This window comes from Elephas maximus, chromosome 6, assembly GCF_024166365.1.
Source record: "Elephas maximus indicus isolate mEleMax1 chromosome 6, mEleMax1 primary haplotype, whole genome shotgun sequence".
NCBI lineage: Eukaryota > Metazoa > Chordata > Mammalia > Proboscidea > Elephantidae > Elephas > Elephas maximus.
In genome coordinates this window covers 18065215-18089811 of record NC_064824.1, presented here as the reverse complement: position 1 = coordinate 18089811, position 24597 = coordinate 18065215, and the positions used below count along the sequence as shown (strand labels likewise).

The 24597-nt window shown below is 46.5% G+C and overlaps 1 protein-coding gene across 5 annotated transcripts in view; it reads left to right on the top strand.

Moving 5' to 3' along the window:
* GLI2 (GLI family zinc finger 2) overlaps positions 1-24597 on the top strand; it is a 352993-nt gene that overhangs the window by 259266 nt on the left and 69130 nt on the right. For all 5 annotated transcript variants that reach the window (XM_049889132.1, XM_049889129.1, XM_049889133.1 and 2 more), the window contains exon 3: positions 23695-23800. In XM_049889132.1, coding sequence (XP_049745089.1) covers positions 23695-23800 — 106 coding nt within the window. The remainder of the gene's footprint in view (positions 1-23694; positions 23801-24597) is intronic.

The following is a 24597-nucleotide window of genomic DNA, read 5'->3' as shown; positions in this document are numbered from 1 at the left end:
GTCTCCTTTCCTGCCGGGTGGACCCTGTTTTCTCCAGTAAAGGAAAGCTGTTCCCATTAGCAGCAAGTGGGAGTGGGTGGGATGGAGTGTGGGGGAGGGGAGGTGGAAATGGTATGTGCTGGATCCATCATTCAGTTAATTGGGCCCAGAATGACCTTGAGTCAGTGCCACCAAGGGAGCCAGGGTTCTGGAAGGGTCAGGTGATTTGGTCATTGTTTCTGCTTAGCCCTACCCCTAGGCCCTTGCAACCCCCTGCATATACTTTGCTTTCTGGAGACCCTCTTACCCATTAGAGGTCTCAGGAGTCCAGGAGCCCACTCGCTTGCTTACAAATGCCCCAGGCATGTCGGGGAAGGCATGGGCTGCCATCCAGGGCAGGATCTAGGGGGCCACTGCTGACCTGCTCAGCCCTGCTCGGATCAAGGCGTGGAAGTGAGTGGGAGGTAGAGTAGGAGTGGTAGGGGACGGAGGCAGTGCTGACTTACTCCCTTGAGCCAGGAACAGGCTTTACCCATAGAATCTCATTTAACCCCCCCTCCCAACAACCCCATGAGCCCTTGGGTGGCACATTTGGGTTTGACACTCAACTGCTAACCTAATGGTTGGCAGTGGAACCCACCCAGTGGCACTGTGGAAGAAAGGCCTGGCGACCTGCTTCCATAAAGATAACAGCCAAGAAAACCCTATGGAGCAATTCTACTCTGTAACACATGAGGTTGCCATGAGTCGAAACCAACTCAACAGTGATGGGTTTGGTTTGTGTTTTTAACAACTCTGTGAGCCCCTAGGAGCTGAACAAATGAGAGGAAAGGAGGGAAGCCTCATTATTTGTCAATCAGTTGATTTAAGTGCCCTAATAGAAGTTTTTAGGGAGCTAAGATCCAGAAGTGAGGAAGGATCGAGTTTTGGGAAGAACTTTCCTCTTCACCAGATTTTATATCTCAATGAGAGTGGTATTAATCTAGATTAGATGTCCATGAACAGTTAATAATGGTAACTAGTTAGACCTGTGCTGTGCTAGACAGTAGCCACTAGCCAGGTGTGGCTCCTGAGCACTTGAAATGTCGCTAGTCCAAACTGAGATCTAAGTGTAAACACGCACCAGATTTTGAAAACTTATTACCAAAGTTTTCACGATGAGATGGGTTCAATGAAGGTATCAAGGATAGCAATGATTATGAGGAAGGTACAGGACTGGGCAGTGTTTCTGTCTGTGGTGCGTGGGGTCACTATGAGTTGGAGCCAACTTGATGGCATCCAACAACAACAGGACCAAAAAAAAAAAAAAAAAAGTAAAATATCTGAATAATTTTTTATATTGATTACATGTTGAAATAATATTTGTAATATGCTGGGTTAATTGGAAACCCTGGTGGTGTAGTGGTTAAGTGCTATAGCTGCTAACCATGCGGTCAGCAGTTCAAATCCACCAGGCGCTCCTTGGAAACTCTATGGGGCAGTTCTACTCTGTCCTGTAGGGACACTATGAGTCGGAATCAACTCGACGGCATTGGGTTTGGTTTTGGTTTTTTGGTGGCGCAGTGGTTAAGTGCTTGGCTGCTAAGTGAAAGGTCAGCAGTTTGAACCCACGAGCTGCCCCTCAGGAGAAAGATGTGACAATCTGTTTCTGTAAAGATTATGAGGCAGTTCTACTCTGTCCTCTAGGGTCGCTATGAGGCAGAATCAGCTCAACAGCAATGGGTTTGGTTGGGGTCAATTAAGTTGTTTTATTAAAATTAATTTTATCTGTTTCTTTTCATATTTTTTATGTGGCTGGCTGCTAGAAAATTTTAAATCACCTATGTGGCTCACGGTGTATTTAGTTAGATGAATGGGCACCGAGAGATGAGTTTTGGGCAAAGAACTTTCATAAAGAAAAGGGCCCCTTGAAGTAACATGTGATTATTGGAGCCATACTGATAAGGGCCTCCTGGGACAGGGGCTCTAGGAAGTGGTCCTTAATTAGGGGACCTGCTTCAATGAAGGAATGAAAAGTACTTTGTAATTAGCCTGCCACTTGTGGGAAAGTAAGCAAGTACTGCTCGAGTGCTCAGAGGTTCTTGAAGGCTGTTTGTTCTCATAGCAGATCCTCTGCTGGGTTTAAAGGTCGTCAGTTGACTTTGGCAGGTCTGCCCCAGAACACATCCTCAGCCCTTGAAGCTGTTGCCGGTACCGGTGGGGACCGGCTGCCTTGGCTTCACCGTCCGACGGCCCCACCTGCACGAGAACTGTACTGGAGTTAAAAGCAGATGTCAGCCCTCTCAGGAGGGTGTGAGGCAGGACCTCAGTGGGCCAATGAAATATCTCACTAGAGGCCTCTGGAGAGGCCCCAGTACTGGTCAAGTACACAGTGGTGGTAGCATCTTTGGGGCATGTGAGGACCAGGCAGAGGAGTGGCGCAGACATCCCCCGTGAAAAGCGGTCTTCTCGGACCTTGATGGGGCAGTGTGGAAGCTGCTGGCTGATGAGGTTGCTGGTGCAAGTGGGCAGGTACATCCAGTCCTCGTGACTCGTGGTCATCGCGTTCTGTAAAGTTGCCAACAATACTGAGCCATGGCTCCAAGGGGAAAGACAGTGTTAGGTTCCTGCGAGCCTCTGGTCACAACATTTTTGTCAACCAGTCAATACATGGGAGCCCTGGTGGCGCAGTGGTTAAGAGCTATGGTGAACTACGGCTGCTCACCAGAAGGTCAGCAGTTTGAATCCACCAGCCACTCCTTGGAAACCCTGTGGAGCTGTTCCACTCTGTCTTGTATGAGTTGGAATCGACTTGATGGCAAGGGGTTTAGTTTTTTGGTTTTGTCAATACGTAGCCTTGTTTTATGTGTGTTTCTGTTTAGACATCTTATCTAATATATGGAGCCCTGGTGGCTCAGTGGGTAGGAGCTTGGGCTGCTAACCAAAAGGTTGGGAGTTTGACTCCACAGCCACAATCTATCGTTGCTTCACTAACACTGAGCTTGCAGCCTGCAGCGCTGTAACTCATGCCTGAACGCAGCGTGTCTCACACGGTAACTTTTTCCACAGGGCACGTGGTAGCTTTCTTGTGCTTAAGAACACCAGCCGGCACTTCAGCACTACAGCAAAATCAACAACAGAAAGCTGAAAAGTGCAAACACGTGGCACTCCATAGACTGTGAAGAGGACACTTGTCCACAGCATGAGAGTGAAGCGAGAAGGCACTGCCGCCTTGCTCACCCTCAGCTAGGTGTGCCTGCGTCAAGCGACTCAGTTTTCACTGCTCTGTGCACACACACAGATGATAGCGAAAGCTCTCCAATACCGATCACTCAGATTACCCATAAATTTTAGTGAGTAGACAAGTTTGCAAAACCAGAATCCGTGAATAATGAAGATGGATTATATGTCTGTTAAGGCCCACGAGACTTAGCCAGTCTCTGCAGCATTGAGCTGACCCTGGAGGCCTGCATCTATCTGGCGGGTGCCTCTGAACCAGGAGGTGGGTGGGCACTGGAGCCAGAGCACCAGCTCCCGGGCCATTCTCTTCTCAGGGCCTGTTTCCACCCCAGAACGAGGGCCCTGGATCACACTTTCTGTGCTATATTCTGCAAGGTCCCAGTGTCCCTTGGAGGCACAGACCTCTGGGCTGAAAATCTGTTATATATTTTGGGGTTCTGCACCCTCCTTTTTTTTTTGAAAATGGATTCTGTGGCTAGAGACAGAATTTTCAAACTCAGTCAGGCTTCATCTTCTCTGAACTTCCTTTTGTCCCTACTATCTGTGCTCTGGGGTCCCACTCAAGCACCCTGGCAAGCAGGTGACCTGTCCTATCCCCGACGATGATGGGGGTCTTCACAGGGTCCCTCACAGCCTTGCTAACAAGGCAAGAGTCTAACAGAGAGGTTGGTGGTAATGGTAAGACTGGCAAATGCATGGGTGGCCCTTTTGTGTGTTGGCTCTCATAAGCTCTTGACATGTGTTAACAGGTCACCGCCTCAGTTTCCCTTGGTGGGTTCTATCACTGAGGCACAGAAGGTTAAGTCATAAGCCCAGCATCATTCGGTGGTAGAGCCAGCCTGAGTCCCTGCCAGCTGCAGCGTCAATGCTGTCCCCTGTGACTCTGCACAGTGCAGGTCACAGTTGGCCTCCTGTGGCCTGTGCTTGTTTTCTCGAGACCACCCTTAGATGGGAGAGACCCCATGACTGTCCAGGCTGTGGTGCAAGGGCCCTGTGGGCATCAGGGTCCAGCCTTCCCCGGGCTTTTGCTCAAACAGACCCCTTGCTCCTTGAGCGTGTGTTCCTCTCCACCCGCCAACTGGCCTCTCAGACCACAGCCCTGGTGTGGGGGGGTTGTGCTGGCTCCAGCCCAGTGGTCAGACAAGACCGTCTTGGAAAATCCAGCCCTGGGCTCTGGGTGGACGGTATGTGCTGGCCGGCCTAGCTGAGGCCTGGCCCTGCCAAGCTCTACGTGGGGGTAGCTATGATGGCGCGCAAGCTTCCTGGGCCACAGTCCGCAGCACAAACCAGCCAGTTGTGGTGCTGGAATTTCCTGTCTGATTTTGACCTCCCCCCCTTTTTTTCCCCCCAAGTGAGACAGAAAGGCTTTCTAATTGCATGCTGTAGAGTGGCCATTCAGGATATCATAATTCTTATTAAGTGTTTCCTGTGGGACAGTGCCTGGCATCAGAAGGGGTGTTCCAAAGCTACCTGTCCTGTGCCTTATGACTGAGAATCAGTCACAATCAGGCTGCATACAGCCTGGAAGGTGTGCAGACCCTGGGTGGTGCAAACAGTTAACACACCTACTGCTAACTGAAAGATGGGAGCGTCAAGTCCACCCAAGGCACCTCAGAATGAAGTCATACCACTTTCGGAAAACCAGCCGTTGAAAACCTCATAGAGCACAGTCCTCCTCTGACACACATGGGGTTGCCATGAGTTAGAATCAACTGGATGAATACTGGTTTGGTCTTATTTCTGGAAGGTGGGCTCAGCTGGCCCTTGGGAAGGAGGCTTTCTTAATCCTTCTACACTTTGAGTACCTGTCAGTCTGGTGTTTGGGCCGGGTGACTTTGTCCCTGCTGGGGGAGCGCATCCTTCAAAGGGTCAGCCTTAGAAGTTGTCCAAGTTTCAGAGTGGAGTGAGAGTGCCCCAGGCCAGGGAGGATGCCCGTGCAACAGCTCCCGTAGCTTCTCCCAGCCCGGGCGTCCCCTCTGTTCTCGTAGTGTCTAAACGCACAGCCCTCTGGGCATCTCAAAGCCTGCAGCTGTGGTGATGCTCAGGCCACGCACAGCCACAACTCAGAGCCCCGGTACGTGGGGCGGCGCAGGGGTCACCCCGTTAGAAGCCATGCCTCTCCCAACATGGGTTTCTCCAACCCCAGACACTCTGCAGCTGTTACCTGGGTAGGAGGCATGGATATGAGAAGTGGCATTTTTTTCACTTTGTAAAAGGTTCACATTGCTGTTCTGCTTAGGGTTAGATGATTTAATTTGCCAAGTTAGGTATTAAGGGTGGCATTGAGAGTAGCATGCTCTCTCTCTGTCTCTCCCTTTCTCTCTCTCTCTGCGTGTTGGGATTGGAGAGTCATTGACAGTTATTGAGCCTGTGGGTCCCACTCAGAGGTAAACATGTTCTTATTTGGCTGAGTCAAACCTCATCCAGGCCCCCCAAAACCAGTTGACTCCAACTCATGGCATCCCCATGTATGTCAGAGTAGAGCTGTGCTTGATAAGGTTTTCAGTGGCTGATTTTTTGGAAGTAGATTGCCAGGCCTTTCTTCCGAGGCACCTTTGGGTAGACTTGAACCTCCAGCCTTTGGTTAACAGTCAAGCACATTAACCATTTACACCACGCAGGGGACTCCAGTCCAGGCCGCAGAGATGGCAGGTCAGATGGCTGCTCCCTCCTCACCTGCCATGGCAGCCCAAAGAGGAAGTCTGCTACTGAGCCTGGTGCTCCTTCCTGCTTGGGGCCACTGACCCCCCAACACTTTCTGGAGGGGCATGCTGGGTTTGGTTTAAGGAAATTGGGTCATAAGCAGAATCCCAGCCTCTGAGGCTCTGCCCCCCACCTGTGGGAGGAGCCTTGCATCCAAGGGTGGACTATCCAATAGGCAAGGTAAGAACAGTGCCTTACCTTGTTTAGCGGATCATCTGTAGTGAGTTTATTCACTGCAGATTAGTAAGTAAGCACAAGTAAGCCCATGGTTACCTTGCTAACTGGGTATTCCATCCCTGTCAGGGATTGCAAATTTAAAAAGAGGCTTTGATTCTGTACGAAGGTGCCGTGGAGTTGGGAGAGAGACAGATACCAGCCATACCTAGAAGCAGAATCTTTAATGTGGTGAAAAAATGTGAAATTGTTCCCTACAGAACAATCTGGTAAGCAAGGTAAGCACTGTGCCTGCCTTGCCTGCTGGGTGATTCACCCCTCTTGCACGCCAGGTGTCCCTTCTTTGGGGCCAGATCACACCTCTTCTGCCAGGATGAATCCTGCTGCTGTCTTTCCTGAGATGTGAATCACTGCTGCAGATACCGCAGTACTAAGGAGGGGATGGGGTTTAAAACCAAAACAGCCTGCCCTTTGACAAAATTCTCAACAGCGTCCACCTGAACTACCAGGCCACCTCAACAGTTCCCTCGGCTGTTTTGTTTTGGCAGCAGCAGCCACAGAAACCAGGGAAAAGCAGGGGGAGACCCTGGAGTGTGGAGTAGGGGACTGGTCATCTGGGAGTGGGGTGGGCGGTCAGCAGAGATTGTGCTGATGGAGGTAGAAGGCCGTGACCCCCGTGGCTACCAGCTGCCCTCGATCTGTAGCACAGCAGGTGGGCCTGTTTATGGGGGGGGGTGCACATCAAAGGGGGATACGGCATTTGAGTTACCCTGAGGGCCAGAAAGGGTCCCATCACCACTGTAGCTCTGGGGCCCTCATTCACATCTACTTTGAGGTTTACACCACTGGGGAAGGGAGCTACCATTTATTATATTCCTACTATTTGCCATGGAGCCCTGGTGGCACAGTGGTTAAGAGCTTGGCTGCTAATCAAAAGATCGGCAGTTCAAATCCACTAGTCACTCCTTGGAAACCCTATGGGGCAGTTCCACTCTGTCCTGTAGGGTCGCTATGAGCCGGAAGTGACTCGACGGCAACAGGTATTTGCCAGGCCCATCACCCTTCTGTCAGCTTGCCGTCCTGTAGTGGCTGTATGTTGCTGTGATGCTGGAAGCTCTGCCACCAGTGTCTCAGCAGGGTCACCCATGGCAGACCGGTTTCAGCAGAGCTTCCAGACTAAGACAGACTAGGAAGGAAGGTCTGGTGAGCCACTTCTAAAAATTAGCCAATGCAAACCTCATGGATCACAGTGGAATACTGGTAGGCGTTAAAAATACAGTGACCTCAACAATGGACTAGAACATACATGATAGTGAAGGTGGCGCATGGCCGGGCAGTGTTTTATTCTGTTGTGCACTGGCTCGCTGTGACTTGATGGCAGCTGATAATATGGCAGATCTGCTAGTGTTCTCTACAACCACCAGGTTGATGTTATCTCTGAAGCTTGGAGGTGTGCTCGTCACTTGATAGCACATGACAGAACCGGGCTTGCACCCAGGTCTCTCCAGACTCACAGCTCTCGTGCTTCCTGGTCCTGTACCAACCTACTTGGACAATGGGACCATCCCTTAGGATAGTCGTTTCACTGATCCTGTGGTAAGCTGGATTTCGGTATAACTGTAAAGTTTTCTGTGCTTGGCCTCAAGACTGTCCGTTCTGCCACGTTTTACCTTTCTTCCACGTTGTCACCTTCCTTACCAAAGTTACAGGTGTCTCCTGATGGCCTGGGTCTTTCCATCAGGAGGAAAGGGGACCAGTAAGCCATCTGTGCTTTAGTGTGAATTTGTTTTTGTGGCTTTCTCAAGGTCTGTTTGCTTTTAAGAAAAAAGAATAATTGCACCGATTACTACTCAAAACTCAAGGAATTATAAGGTAAAGGAATGTAATAAGTTATTACAGGGGAATCCCAGGCAGAGACCCCCAAGTGGGAGACAAGTTGGGGACTAAGAAACACTTCCCTCGTCCCCCATGAGGACAGTGCCTTGACCTCACTTCCTGGAGGCCACCCAGAGCAGGCCTCCAACCCAACAGGTGTTTGTTGAGGGAGTGGTGGGTGAGGGCCCCACAATGAGCTGTGGCCACTTGGCCCAGTGCTGGAGGGTACCCGGTCCGGAGGTGCAGCTGTGATCCCTGTGAGGCATGCATTGTCACCACGCTGGTCCTCTGGATGTGGCAAGTGCACAGGTCATGGGTGCTGCAGTCCCCATGAAGGAGGCTGCCTGGTGGGTGCAGAGAGCGGCTGCTCTAGAGGAACTGCTTTTGTGGGTTAAGTGGCTATCTGCCAGGATTCAGGCTCATCTCAGCAAACGCACTTACACGCTCTCTTCAGCAGCACTGTATATTGCTGGGCCTCTGTCCCAGGCACTGATGCGCAGGCTGAGGGCCTGCCTGTCTTAATTATCTAGTGCTGCTATAACAGAAATACCACAAGTGGGTGGCTTTAACAAACAAGTTTGTTCTGTCACTGTCTGGGAGGCTAGAAGTCCGAATTCAGGGAGCCAGTCCCAGGGGAAGGCTTTATCTCTCTGTCTGTTCTGGGGGAAGGTCATTGTCATCAATTTTTCCCTGGTCTAAGCGCTTCTCTGAGCGGGAACTCCATGTCCAAAGGATGTGCTCTGCTCCTGGCACTGCTTTCTTGGTGCCATGAGGTCCTCATGTCTCTCTGCTCACTTTTCTCTTTTATATATCAAAAGAGATTGGCTCAAGACCCAACCTAATCTTGTATTTTGGGTCCTGCCTCATTAGCATAACTGCCTCTAATCCTGCCTCATTAACATCATAGAGGTTAGGATTTACAACACATAGGAAAATCACATCAGATGATAAAGTGGTGGATAATCACACATACTGGGAATCATGGCCTAGCCAAGTTGACACACATTTTTGGGGGACACGATTTAATCCATAATAGGGGCCTAGCCTTCAATGCCCACTTCTTGGTCCTACTCTGCAGCCACAGCCCTGACCATCTGCATAGTAACCCTGGAGATGGGCCTGCTGCTCAAGAAAGATGGGGTCCGTAGCCTGCCCTGGCCCCTGGCCTTCCTTACCCCCTACTTGCTGCCATCATCTTAGTTCGAGCTGTACTGTGCAAGGACCAGGCCTCCTTCCAGAGCCACCTGTCTGCACCTGCCTTCTCTTAGCACCAGGCAGGGCCGCTTCTCACGCAGTAACCCACCTTTTCCGTGATCCCAGGCAGGCGCACACCAGCCCACATGCCCAGAAGCCAGTTCTCCCCTGCAGTTTGAGTCAAAAACAACTTGGTAATTGGAACCAATTTCCCTCAAGTCAGTTCCAACTTCTGGCCACCCCATGTGTGCCAGAGTAGAACTGCGCTCCATAGGGTTTTCAATGGTGGATTTTTCAGAAGTAGATTTCCAGGCCTTTATTCTGAGGTGCCTCTGAATAGACTTGACCCTCCAATCTTCTGGTTAACAGCTGAGTGTGTTAACCATTTGCCCCACCCAGGGACCCCGTGGTAACTGAAGACCTCTACTCTTTGGGGACTGGGCACCCCAGAGAGCTCAGGACTCCCTAGCACACCCAGCTCCCCTGGGTGATGCATGCTTTTCTCCCACTGGGGCCCCCAGTCCATGGGACAGCACCTCCCTCTGGCTCTGCAACTGCCCTTGGGCAGCTCCTCCGCACTGTAGCAACACGTGGCCTCACCCACAGAGAATTCACCAGGCTGCTGTCCGGTCATGTTGTGATGACCCAGTTTTCCCAGTTCCTTGTCTGAACCCTCTGCTGACCCCTCCATTCACCAGAGTGGCTATTAATGGAGAATTGGCTGGAGACGGGCTTTCAGGCAAGCAGTTTTCCTTGCCCCCTTCCAGTGTCTCAGCTCACTTAAACGGCGAGATGGCTACGCCTGGGACACTGCTGACACAGACGCCTCGCCCGTGCCCCTGGGACCCGCTAGCCCAGGGGGATTTGGTGTTTAAACCGCTGCACAGAGACATTCCAGGCTTCTATAGAAACCGCCGCTCCAGTGTTCTCAGCTTCGCAGGCTAGTGGATCAAAAACAAATGTGCATTTTTAAGACAGGGAAGGGGCAAGCCATTGAAAATTCCCAACTTAGAATTTCTTCCTCACAAACTTAAAAAGAGAACCATTTCTTTGAAATGACATATGGTTGAGTTTTTTCCCTTATGCCGGAAGGACATGATTTAGTTTGTTTTGTTTTTTTTTTAACTTAAGAAAAACCAAAACAAAATAAAAACCCACAATGAAAACAATGTGTGGAAGGTTCTCATGCAATATGTCACTTTCAGGCAGCTCTTGTTCTTTTTTATTTGAGGGGGTGTTTTTTGGGGGATGGAGGGTTAGCTCTTACTCTTTGTTTGTCCTCATGATCCTGTGGTGCTTCTGATGGGGTCTAGATAGTGGTTTCTCACAGGAGTCTGAAAGTGCAGCTTCCCCCTCCCTTTACCTGGTGAGAGCCTCAGAGCAGAGCCTTCGCATCTGAACGTTTCCGTGAGGCACGTGTGGGGACGATCCATGCAGGTCTGAAAGGGGCCCAGACCCCAGGTGAACCAAGGTCAGCCTCTGTTTTCCAGCTTTCCTGTGGTGAAGAATTGGTCCCCAGGGATAGTGGGGTGGAGGTGGGGGTTGTTGTCCTAACACAAGTAGGCTCAGGTGACTGAGCCTCTGGCTGGCGCACTGAGTGGATTTAGTAAGCCATAGAGTCAGTGAGTTGTACAGGGGGGCTGTGAAGATGAAACGGCACCTGCCGCCTAGAACACTGGATCCCTTGTGAAGCCAGAGGCCCTTTCCCTGGGAAGTGGAGACCACTCGCAGATAGAATGTTCTGGAAGGAAGAGGCCTTAGAGCTCATCTAAACCCTGTTGTACAGATGGGTAATACGGGACCCACAGAGTTCCCCAAGGTCACATGGCCGCCTAGCGGCAGTGCCTGTCTGGGATTCAGGGCCCTATTCCCTGGCTGGTGAACTCCTCTGCCCCAAACAACCTGACCCGACTCATGTGGCCTTTTGAAAATGCTTCATCAGATCAGGTGACTCCCTCCTCAAGACCCTCCAGGACCTTCCCAAAACCACTCAGAAAAAAGTTCCAAACTCCTTCCCGCAGCCCACACAGACTCCAGTTGTTCTCTCCAGTCAGCACCCCCTCGTTCACTCTGCTCAGCCAGCTCGCCTTCCTGTTTTTCCCGACTCACCCCTCCCTCGCTTTATTCCCTGTTACCTTCCCCCTCTTGGTTTTCCTTCTTGGCTTGGCCACCCTCTTGCATTATGGTATAGATGGATGTGCTAGCTTGGTCGCCATCTGTTCCACAAGGGCCTAGGACAGTGTCTACGACATAGCAAGCCCTTGGTACAAATGGGTGGACAAACGAGTAAGTGAATATTCCTCCAGTGGCTGCTCCCCAGACTTCTTTCCTGAGAGGCATGGATGGATTGGACTTCCTCCTGGAGTGGGGAGAAAGCTCTAGGCATCAGGCATTCTGGGTTTGAATCCTTGCTCTTCCATCTGCTAGCTAACCTCGGGTGCCATGCATCCATCCTGTGGCAATACTGTGTGTTAAAAAACAAACCTAACGCATTGCCATTGAGTCTACTCAGACTCATGGCGACCCCTTATGATACAGAGCAGAGCTGTTCCATAAGGTTTTCTTGGCTGTAATCTTTACAAAAGCAGATCACCAGGCCTTTCTTCCAAGGTTATGCTGAGTAGATTTGAACTGCCAACCTTTAGGTTAGTAGTACAAGCACAAACCACTTGCATCACCCAGGGGCCTCTGTGTGCTATTCAATTAGAAAAAGGGTGACCAGAGTCCCTGCTCCCTGAGGGCTCGCTGTGAGCTGGGCTCTGGGGAACTACCTGGGAACCTTGTGGGGCTGGGTGGGGCAGAGACCATTAAACTACCAGTCACGTACTGCCCGACTAGTGTTCTCATCTCTCAGCCTCAATTCTCTTTCCTAAAAAAAGGACAGCTTCTGAGTGTTCATAAGGGCTGGGCTGAGAGAGATGCCTTCGACCAGCTGTTCAGGGCTTTGGATTCTCCTCCGTTTCCTCGTCTGTGAAATGGGTGCAATAAAACCTACCTCAGCTGCCTCGGGGGGGCTCCTGGATGTGCAGGGAAACATTATCATTGTGTTAGCAATAGTGTAGTCTGGTCTACTTGGACAAATTTAAAAAATAAAGCCCTCCTACACATTTAGGAAGGTGAATACCACTTCCCTGCTGACTCCCCTGGGATTTAGAAAATCCCAGTTTATGTCCCAGTGTGTAAGCAGACAAGGCTCTGTCCTCCTCCCTCCCCAGGGTTTGCTGTGAACGTGGGGCAACTTGTCCCAGGCCCTACAGCTAGTAGATGGTGTAGTCGTAGTTTGATTGTGGGGCTTGGGGGCTTCAAAGACTACTAGTAATTGTCATCAATGGTGGTAACATTTATGAGGGCCTCTTACCTGGACAGGCACTGGGCTCAGATCCTCTTCTGCGTGAACTTTTTATCTTCATTGTTGTTGGTTGCCACGGAGTTAGCTCTCACTCATGGTGACCTTAAGAATAACAGAACGAAACATTGCCCGGTCCTGTGCCATCTTCATGGTCTTTGTTATGTTGGAGTCCATTGTTAAGGCTATCGTGTCGGTCCATCTCATTGATGTTTTTTTTGTTTGTTTGTTTTTGTTGGCCTTCTACTTTACCAACCTTCATGTCCTTTTCTAGAGCTTGGTCTTTCCTGATGACATGTTCAAAGTAGGCAGGCCAAAGTCTCGCCATCCTCACTTTTAAGGAGCATTTTGGTTGTATTTCTTCTAAGACTTACTCGTTCATTCTTTTGGCACTTCAAAATATTAAATATTCTTCAAATATTTAATATTCTTTGCCAACACCACAGTTGAAATGCATCAGTTCTTCTCCTACCTTCCTTTTTCATTGTCCAGCTTTAACATGCATATGAGGTGACTGAAAAGACCATGGCTTAGGTCAGACACACCTTGGTTATCAAAGTGACATCTTAGCTTTTTAAAAACTTTTTTTTTTAATTGTACATTAGATGCTGAAGGTTTACAGAACCAACTAGTTTCGCATTAAATGGTTAGTACACATAGTGTTTTATGACATCGGTTAACAACGCCACGACATGCCAACACTCTCCCTCCTCAACCATGGATTCCCTATTACCAGCTCTCCTGTTCCCTCCTGCTTTCTACTCCTTGCCCCTAGGCTGATGTGCCCCTTTGGTCTCATTTTTTTTTATGGGCCTGTCCAACTTTGGCTGAAGGGTGAACCCTCAGGAGTGACTTCACTACTGAGCTGAAGGGGTGTCCAGGGGCCATACTCTCAGGGTTTCTCCAGTCTGTCAGGCCAGCAAGCCTGGTCTTTTCTTTTTGAGTTAGAATCTTGTTCAACATTTTTCTCCAGCTCTGCCCAGTACCCTATATTGTCAACCTTGTAAGAGCAGTAAGTGCTGGTAGCCAGGCACCACCTAGTTACACTGGACTCACATTGGTGGAGGCTGTGGTAGATGTGGTCGATTAGTCCTTTGGACTAATCTTTCCCTTGTATGTCTAGTTTTCTTCGTTCTTCCTTGCTCCCAAAGGGGTGAGACCAGTGGAGTAGCTCAGATGGCCGCTCAAAGGCTTTTAAGACCCCAGACACTGCTCACCAAAGTAGAATGTAGAACATTTTCTTTATAAACAATGTTATGCCAGTTTAACTAGATGTTCCTGAGACCGTGGTCCCCACAGCCCTCAGCCCAGCAATTTGGTCCCTCAGGGCATTCGGATGTGTCTATGGAACTTCCATGATCTTGTCTTGTACAAATTGTGCTGGCTTCCCTAGTATGTGTACTGTCTTACCCTTCACCAAAGTTACCACTTATCTATTGTCTATTAAGTGTTTTTCCACCTCTACCCCTCCCGTCCCTCATAATCATGGAAGACTTTCTTTTTGTATGTAAACCTTTTCATGAGTTTTTATAGTAATGGTCTCATACAATATTTGTCCTACTGTGATTGACTTATTTCACTCAGCATAATGTCCTGCAGATTCATCCATGTTGAGATGCTTCACAGATTCATCGTTCTTCTTTATCGTTGCATAATACTCCATTGTGTGTGTGTACCGCAGTTTATCTATTCTTCTGCTCATGGTCATCTAGGTTGTTTCCATCTTTTTGCTGTTGTGAATAATGCTGCAATGAACATGAGTAGGCATGTGTCCATTCATGTGACAACTCTTATTTCTCTAGAATATATATGTTCCTAGGAGTGGGATTGCTGGATCATATGGTATTTCTATTTCTAGCTTTTTAGGAACCGCCATATCATTTTCCAAAATAGTTGTATCATTTTGCATTCCCACTAGCAGTGCATAAGAGTCCCGATCTCCACAAACCTCTCCAACGTTTGTTATTTCCTATTTTTTTGATTCTTGCCAGCGATGCTGGGGTGAGATGATATCTCATTGTGATTTTAATTTGCATTTCTCTAATGGTTAGTGATTCGGAGCTTTTCCTCATGTGTTTGTTGGCCACTCGAATATCTTCTTTGGTGAAGTGTCTGTTCATTTCCTTTGCCCATTTTTTAAATTGTATTATTTGTCTTTTTGTTGCAGAGGTGTTGGATTTTCTTGTAGATTTTAGAGATTAGACCTTTCTCTGATTTGTAATAGCCAAGAATTTTTGCCCAGTCTGTAGGTGAAGTCTTGGTGAAGTCTTTTGATGAGCATAAGTGTTTAACTTTTAGAAGATCGCATTTATCTAGCTTATCTTCTGGAGTTTGTGTGTTGTTGGCTGTGGTTTGTTTCTTGTTAATGCCATGTATTAGGGCTTCTAGTGTTGATCCTATTTTTCCTTCTATGAACTTCATATATTTAGGTCTTTGATCCATTTCGAGTTAGTTTTTGTATATGGTGTGAGGTATGGGTCCTGTTTCATTTTTTTTGCAGATGGACATCCAGCTTTGCCAGCACCATTTGTTGAAAAGACTGTCTTTTCCGCATTTGATGGACTTTGGGCCCTTGTCGAAGATGAGGTGACCATAGGTAGATGGATTTACATCTAGGCTCTAAGTTGTGTTTCATTGGTCAATGTATCTGTTGCTGTACCAGTACCAGGCTGTTTTGACTACTGTAGTTGTATAGTAGGTTCTGAGGTCAGGTAGTGTGAGTCTTCCTACTTTCTTCTTCATCTTCCGTAGTGCTTTACTTATCTGGGGCTTCTTCCCTTTCCATATAAAGTTAATGATAAGTTTTCCCATCTCTTTAAAGAATGTTGTTGGTATTTGGATCAGGATTGCATTGTATTTGTAAATTGCTTTGGGTAGAATTGTCATTTTCACAATGTTGAGTCTACCTATCCATGAGCAGGGCATGTTTTTCCATTTATGTAGATCTGTTTTGATTTCCTGCAGTAGGGTTTTGTAGTTTTCTTTGTGTAGGTCCTTTACATCCCTGGTAGTATTTTATTTTCTTAGGGGCTATTGTAAATGGTATTGTTTTTGTGATTTCCTCTTCATTGTTCTCTTTATTCGTATATAGGAATACAACTGATTTTTGTATGTTTATCTTGTATCCCATTAATCTGTTGAATCATTCTATTAGTTCCAGTAGTTTTCTTGTGGGGTCTTTTAACTTCTTCATTAACAATTTGTATGCCCTTTATTTCTTTTTCTTCCCTTATTGTTCTAGCTAGAACTTCCAGCACAGTGTTAAGTAGGAGTGGTGATAAAGGACATCCTTGTTTTCTTCCTGTTCTCAAGGGGAATGTTTTCAGCCTTTCTCCATTAAGAATGATGTTGGCCATTGGTTTTGCATAAAAAAATTTGAGAAATTTCTTTTCTATACCTGTTTTATTGACAGTTTTTATCAGGAATGGGTGTTGGACTTTGACAAATGCTTTTTCTGCATTGATTTGAGATGATCATGTGATTTTATTTCCTTTTATTTATGTGGTAGATTGCATTGATTGATTTTCTAATGTTGAACCATCCTTGCATACCTGGTATGAATCCCACCTGGCTGTGGTGTATTATTTTTTTGATATGATGCTGAATTCTATTGGCTAGAATTTTGTTGAGAATTTTTGCATCTATATTCATGAGAGATATTGGTCTGTAATTTTCTTTTTTTGTGATGTCTTTGCCTGGTTTTGTTGTCAGGGTTATCCTGGCTTCACAGAATGAATTTGGAAGTATCGCTTCCTTTTCTATTTTCTGAAATAGTTTGAGTAGTACCAGTGTAAGCTGTTCTTTGAATGTTTGGCCAGGCCTTTTTTTTAAATTACCTTTCAATGTCTTCTCTTCTTATGGGTCTGTTCAGATTTTCAACATCATTTTGTGTTAGTTTGGGTAGGTAGTGTGTTTCTAGAAATTGACCATTTCCTCTAGGTTTTTTAATTTGTTGGAGTATGGTTTTTCATAATACTGTGCTATGACCCTTTTTATTTCAGTTGTAATGTTCCCCATTTCATTACTTATTTGGGTTATTTGTGGCCTCTCCTGTTTTTCTTTTGTCAATTTGGCCAGTGGTTTGTTGATTTTTTTTGATCCTTTCAAAGAACCAACTTTTCGTTTTGTTGACTCTTTCTATTGTTTTTCTATTCTCTATTTCATTTATTTCTGCTCTGATCTTTATTGTTTCCTTTCTTCTGGTGGCTGTGGGTTTCTTTTTCTGTTCTCTTTCTATTTATTCAAGTTGTATAGCCAATGTTTTGATATTTGTCCCTTCTTTTTTGATGTGTGCATCTATTGCTATGAATTGACCTCAGAGTACTGCCTCTGCTGTGTCCCAAAGGTTTTGATATGATATGTTTTCAGTCTCATTTGATTCTAGGAATTTTTTTATTCCATCTCTGATTTCTTCTATTTCCCAGAGGTTTTTAAGCAGTGTGTTACTCAGTTCCCTATAATTGATTTCTTTTCCTTGATCTTTCTGTTGTTAATTTCTACTTTGATGCTGTTGTGGTCAGAGAAGATACTTTGTATTATCTCAGTGTTTTGGATTTTGTTGAGGGTTGCTCCGTGGCCTAAGATGTGGTCTGTTCTGGAAAACATTCCATGTGCATTGGAAAAGAATGTGTACTTTGCAGCTGTTGGGTGGAGCATTCTATATATGTCTTTGAGGTCAAGTTGGCTGATTGTGCCGCTTAGCTCTTCTGTATATTTGTTGAGTTTCTTTCTAAATGTTCTGTACTTTTTACTGAGAGTAGTGTGTTGAAATCTACTATTATTGTGAAACTGTCAATTTCTCTTTTCAGTGCTGTTAGAGTTTTTTTTTTTATGTATTTTGGAGCCCTATCATTGGGTGCATAGATGGTTATTATGGTTAAGTGTTCATGATGGATCATGCCTTTAATCATTATATGGTGCCCTGATCTGTCTCATATGGTGGATTTTGTTTTAAATTCTGTTTTATCTGAGATGAGTATTGCCAAGAATCCTGCTCTTTTTTGGTAGTTATTTGCTTGATATATTCTTTTCCATCCTTTAATAAATTTACATCTTTGTTTCTAAGGTGTGTCTCTTGTAGACAGCATATTGATGGATCCTGTTTTTTATCCATTCTGTCACTCTCTGTCTCTTTACGAGTGAGTTTAGACCATTTACATTCAGTGTAATTATTGATAGATGTGAGTTTATTGCTGTCATTTTGTAGTGCTTTTTTTTTTTTTTTTGTAGTGCTGACATTTTCTTTGTTCCTCTTATTCTCCTGTGCCAAATTCCTTTTCTTGGCTTTCTTTTGTTTTTGTAGATTTTGTTTTTATTGAGACTTTATGTTTTTGTTCTCTATTCTGATGAGTAGGTTTGTTAACTTTTTTGGGGGTTACCTTGAAAGTTACCCTTATCTTCCTAGGTTTCAACCAGCCTATCATTAGCTGGTATCACCTTGTCTTCCTCTCCGTTAGAAAGTTCTATACCTACACCATTTATTCCTGCTTTTATTGTTCAGACGTTGTTGTCATTTACAGATTAACCTCTCAGGTTCCCTGTTGTAATTCTTTTGGCTTTGGGTAGTCCTTGAGAGTTCATTTCCTACATTGGTATCTGGTTGGTACAATCTTGTGTCCAAGATTCAGGCTGTGATCTTATGTTGTTTGTTCTCAGAATGTAGGGCTCCCTTTAATAATTCTTGTAAGTTTGGTTTGGTTTTTACATATTCCTTTAATTTCTGCCTATCTGGAAATGTCCTAATTTCACTGTCATATTTGAATGAGAGTTTTGCAGGATATATTATTATTGATTAGCAATATTTTTCTTTGAAGGTTTTATATATGTCATCCCATTGCTTCTTTCCTTCACGGTTTCTGCAAAATAATCAGAGCTTAGTCTTATTGTTTGTCCTCTGTATGTGACTTTTTGTTTTTGCCAAGCTGCTGTCATGATTTTTTCTTTGTCTTTGTTTTTAGTGAGTGTGATTATGATATGCCTTGGTGTTTTTCTTTTGGGGTCTATCCTATATGGGGTTTGTTGAGCTTCTTGGATGGTCAACTTTTCATCTTTCATGATATTAGGGATGTTTTCTGTCAGCAATTCTTCAATGATCCTCTCTGTGTTTTCCATTTTCTCCCCCTGTTCTGGAACTCCAATCACTCACATATTTTTGCTTTGGATTGTATCCCACATAATTCTCAGGGTTTCTTCATTTTTCTTTGTTCTTTTTTCTGATTTTTCCTCAAACAGAGTTGTATCCAAGTATCACTTCGCTGATCATGTCGTCCATCGTTTCAAACCTGCTCCTCAGGCCTTCTTGATGCTGTCCATTTCTGAAATCTTGTTGTTTACCTTTTGGATTTCTAGTTGTTGTTTTGTGTGATTTCTAGTTGTGAATTTTATTTTGGCATTTTGTTCCTATATTATTTCCCTGAATTCTTCCATTTTTTTTTTCTATATTTTCTATGAATTTGTCTATTTTTTCCTCACTTTTGCCTGCTTTTTGCTTCAACTGTTGGATAACTTTGACTATTAGAGATCTGAATTCCCTATCAGGAAGTTCTAGTGCCTTTTCTTCTACTAAAATTCATCTGGTGTTTTATACTGGATGCCTATTGGGACCATCCTGTCCTGTTTTTTTTAATATGTTTTGATATTCTCTGCTGTCCTCAGGACATTCTGCAGTTAATTTCTTCGTTTATCGATTGTAGATCTGTTTGCTTCATTCTACTTTTTTGTTTTATTTGGTTATGTCTGAGCAGGTGTGCTTTGTGTCCTTTGTTGTTTGCTCATCTGTGGTAACGATACCTTTCACCTCCTTGTCCAATGGACATGGCTGGTCCCTCAACTATGGTGCAACAGGGCAGGTCCAGCTGAAGGGGAGGGGCTGGGATCGGTTGTTTGTAGCACGCACGTAGTAGGGCTGACAGGGCTGGCCAGGAATCAACATTGGGCAGGTTCTGGTAGGCTGTGCCTGTGCTGCTTGGGGGTGTGATGTTCAGTGCATGGTGCAGGTAAGCAGGAAGGAGGGGGGAGGTTGTGATGTGTGGAGTTAATATGCGTGTGGGAAAGAGGAGAGAGAAGTGAGAAAAACAGGAGCCAAAAACAAACAAACAAGGAAAAAAGAGTGCTAAGGGAGCTTGCCATTGGAGTGGTGAGGTGAGAAACTGAGAAATGGAGAAGAAAAAGGAAAAAGAAAAAAAACTAGATAAAAATTTGGAGGAAAGAATGAAAGAGAAGAAAAGCCCCCAGGGGTCCCACCGGTGTGGCTCCAAAAACCAGGGAAGTGACTCCCAGGCTGAGTAATATAGCCTGGCTAGAAGTGGTATAGATGTCACACAGTGCTGGGTATTCAGGAGACAGGAAAAGAAGATACGTATAGAGAGACAAGAACTGAGAAGTTAAGAAAGACAGAAAGGAAAAAGGAGAAAGAAAGAAAAAAGAAATGCCTGCAGGGATCCCGCCTAAATCGCTGCACAGATTGGGGGAGTGGCTCCTAAGCTGTGCAGTGCTGCCCAGCTAGAAGGGGCCCCCAAGCCACGAAAAGAAAACAAATAAAACAAAACAAAGCAAAAAAACAAAAACAAAAAACCAGGGATCCCGCCAGCATGGTGTTGCGGGCTGGGAGAGTGATTCCCAAGTCAAGTGGCATTTCACAGCCTTTCAGGAGGAAGCAAAGATGGGCCATAGAACCAGGTGTTCCAGAGAAAAGAGGAGGAGATGGTGGGAGGCATGGAAGAAACCAGAAGAGTCGGGAAGAAGCAACACCAGCAACAGAAAAATGGCACTCAGGTAACTGGCCAGTGTGGGTGGGGTGAACCCAAGTGGCTCAGAGTCTAAGCAGTTGCCCCCAGGCCATAGACTGTGGCCAGCAGGAAGCAGAGGAGGCTGAGTGGTGCAGGGGGAAGAAGGGTGGGGGTTAGGAATGTGTATATCGCTGGTTACTGAGTACTCAGTCACCTGCTGGGAACTTCGTGAAGCTGCTTGCCTCTACTCTCTGTCCGTGGATCTCTGATGTGGGTGGGGCGAATCTGAGAGGCATGGAGGCTGGACTTCCCAGCCGCCCAAGCCACCACTGCCAGCCAGGAAGCATGGAGGCAGCACAGAGGGGAAAGGATGGGGGCGGCGGGGGAAAGCGCGTGTCTCTGGTTACCAGGTGCTCTGTCTGATGCTGGGAGCTCCGTGAAGCTGCTTTTCTGTTCTCCCTGTCTGCCAATCTCCGACAGGAGTCCAAGATGGCAGATCTGTGTTGCGTTAGCTGATAGGGGACCTCTGCACATATCTCTCCTCACTCTCTGTTCCCTGTCAGTTTCTATGCCATTCAGTGCTTGGCTGAGTTCTTTATCTCTTCATTTGACACCTTGGGTTCCAGGACTCATGTTTGTCTCTGTTTTGCCTAGTTTTTCAGGTCTTTGCTGTGACGGGACGGCATGGTGCTTCTGTCTATGGCACCATGTTCACCAGAAGTCTCCACTTTTAAAAAATTTTAAAGAGGTCTGTCTTTTGCAGAAGATTTGCCCAATGCAATATGCCATTTGATTTCTTTCTTTTTTTTTCTCCTTAAATAATATTTTATTGTGTTTTCAGTGAATGTTTGCACAGCAAATTAGGTTCCCATTTGACAATTTCTACACAAATTGTTCAGTGACATTAGTTACATTATTCACAATGTGTCAACATTCCCTTTAATAGTATTCTGGTTGTTCTGTTTCCAGTTCTCTAATGTCCCTGTCCCGTCATCTTCTCATCTTTGCTTCAGAGTAATTGCTGACACTTTGGTCTCATATAGGTGGGTTTTTTAATGGAATATCGTACTCACAGGTAATATCCTTTATTTTATGTGCCAGTCTGTTATTTCACTAAAATGTGACGTCAGGGGATAGTTTTGGTTCAAGGTTTAAACAGTGTCTCAGGGCTATAGTCTTAGGGAGTTCCTTAGTTTCAACTGGTCCAGTAAGTCTGGACTTCTGAAGAATTTGAGTTCTGTTCCATGTTTTTCTCCCATTCTGTCAGGGCCTGTCTCCTGTGGCCCTGATCAGAATGGTTGGTAGTGGTAGCTGGGCACTATCCAGTTCTCTGGTTTCAGGGTAAATGAGGCCATGGCTGGTTGGTATAGGCTATTAGCCTTGTGAACTAGGTTCCTCTCTGAGACTTTTGGTTTCTTTCTTTTGCTTTTGTTCCTGACAAATAAGACCAGTAGTTTGTATTTTTGATGGCTGCTTTCAAGCTTTTAAGACTCAAGACACTACTTACCTCCCTGGGGTGCAGAATATGAACTTTGTGAATTATGTTATGCCAATCGACTGAGTTATCCCATGGAACTAAGGTCCTAAGCCTTCAAACCTAGAAAACCAATCTCACAAGGTGTTTGGTTGTCTGAGAAGTATCTGTAACTGTGTCCTCTCTAAATATATATATGTGTGCACACAGATATCTGTACACACCGTGTGATTTCTTGACTATGGCTTCCATGAGCATTGATTGTTGATCCAAGTAGAATGAAATCATTGACAACTTCAATCTTCATATTCACCACACAAGTTACCGTTATCCACTTTCAGGTAAGAAGAGGGAGGCTGAGAGAAATAAAGAAACTTGCTCACAGCCATTCAGCTGGTAAGAGGCAGGCTTGCTCTCGGGGTCTTCAGAGCACCGTCATCCCTGTCAGTGCTGCCCAAGCCACCACCTGCCATCCAGTGTCACCTCTTGAGAGCATAGGCATTCTTAGCCACAGAGGGGAGAGGGTGTTCATTGCAGTGATCCCTGCTCCAAAGATGAGTGCCAGGGGCCTAGAGGGGTAGGACAGGCTACCTGGTGTCCTGTCAGGCAGCCAGCTGCTCTTTGAATCTGAGACTGGCCAAGTTGGGTCAGGGGCCCTGATGGCACAGTGGTTAAGTGCTTGCCTGCTAACTGAAAGGTCAGTGGTTTGAACTCACCAGCTGCTCCGGAGGAAAAAGATGTGACAGTCTACTTCCATAAAGAGTACAGCCTTGGGAACCCTACGGGCAGTTCTACTCTGTCCCGTAGGTTCACTCTGAGTCAGAATCTACACAACGGCAATGGATTTTTGGTTTGGGGTTTGGCCAACCAATTTAATCAAGGTTAGAAGTTTTGCTTTCTTTTCCCCCACTCCCCGTGGAAGGTGCAAGTATTGTGGAATTATAAAACAAAATTGAATATGTGAAAACTAACACTGATATTTCAGGAGAAAAGGTCCCTCCCGTTAAGAATTCGTAGTGTTTATAAAATTTGTGCAGAAGCGGTGAGCAGCGTTATTTTGATGCTTTCATTACATTAGGCCTGGTAGTCAGCTGACCTGTATGTGGAGCAAACTGTCTTCATTTCTCTCACACATTCAGAAATTCAGACTCAACACTGATTCCCACTGGCCTGTGGCCGGCAGCCTGACTGAGTTGACTGAGGAAGCTTCACTTCTGAGCCTTTTCCCAGTCTGACTACTTTTTAAAGAGCCTTGTTCTGCAAAAGCCTGTAATTACGTTTGCCTCCAGGGCACCCAGGAATGTTTTTTTAATAAGCAAAGAACATCCTACAATTGTCATGATGATTTGTCAAGGGCAGGCCAAGTGCAGACAGTAGGCTGGGCCAGCTCTGGAAATGGCCACTTGCTTTCATTTTCCTCCTTGCCACCCCCAGCACACTTGGGGTCAATAATTGATAAGAGCTGGAGAACTGGCGGATGGAGTAAGAGATCTACTTTATGCTGCTAACGAGGTGGGGCAGGCAACCCGGCGTGACTTTTCCTCAGCTGCCGGAGCCTACCCTGCCTTCGCCGATGGTTCTGGGTAGATATTTCCAGCCACGTCCAGATGTTCTGACCGGGTGCTGCTGAAGTCCCATGCAGCCGAGGCCTGGCTGGCCAGGGGCTGGCGAGGTCGGAGCCTGTTGACTCTGTCAGTCCTGATTTGCGCACGAGTCTGGTCTCCCCGCCCTTGCTATAATCCCCAGGAGTTCAAAGAACGCTTAGCTGCTTGTCTTTGTCAAGGGCACAGTTGGGGATCTTTTATGTGGAAGATGTAGGATTTCTTGGGACGACTTTGATTATTTATTTATCCCCTCCGTGGGTGTGTGATAGCTGGCACCGAGGAGCCTCTGTCCTGGGCTGCCCCGGCTCTGAAATCCGTCAAGCATTAAAGCCCTTCGGAAATTGCTTTGAGAGGAAGGGGAAAGTATTTGAAGCCCTGTCTCTGTGTTCTCCTCCGCAGCACCACAGCACCTTCTGCCGCCCTTCCATGCTCCCTTGCCAGTTGACATGCGACACCAGGAGGGAAGGTATCTCTACGAGCCTCACTCTGTCCACAGCCTGCATGGGTAAGTCCTACTCTGCCCGCTGCCCACAGTGGCTGTCACTGGCCCTGGGGGAGGCTAGGCTGGAGCCCTGGCCACCTCTGTAGCCTCTTTCTTTCTTTGTGGCAGCCCCTGCCCAATGTTGTTCTGAATGAGCACTCACTTTTCCACCAGGAGGGCACAGACCCCGGGTCCTGTGCGAGATTGTGGGTGGGCGGGCTGGGCTGGGACTACCCAGCTCCCCCTCTGGTTGTCCAAGAAGGAAGCACTTCCCATCGGTGCACATCGCTTCCAGGGCTGTAAGCTATCCTGGTGTGTCCACAAGGGGTGGAGGCTGTTTGCCCATCCATAAAGCAGGAATCCCCTACAGGCCAAGTTCCCATATAAGTAAGGTGACCCCAGTTCTGTGCTGTTCCAGAATAAAAATGAATAGCACCTTTCATCATTCTCAAGTGTACCATTTGGGCAATAACTTATATGGCCACCCTACTTATACGAACAAGGTCCCTTGGTGGTGCAGTTTGCACTTGGCTGCTAACTTAGAAGTTGGCAGCTTGGCTCCACCTAGTAGAGGCTCAGAAGAAAGGCCTGATAATCTCCTTCTGTAAAATTACAGCCCTTGCAAACCCCGTAGAGCCCACTTTTACTCTGACACACGTGGGATCGCCACGGGCCACCGTCAACTCCACAGCAATGGATTTGGTGTTTTGGAGTTTACTTACAAAGATAAGCTATACCTTTGGGGCCTCTTCCTGTTCCCTGCTTGGGAGACCACCATGTCAAAGGGGGTATTCTCAAGTGTTGTCTCAACTTCCATTTCT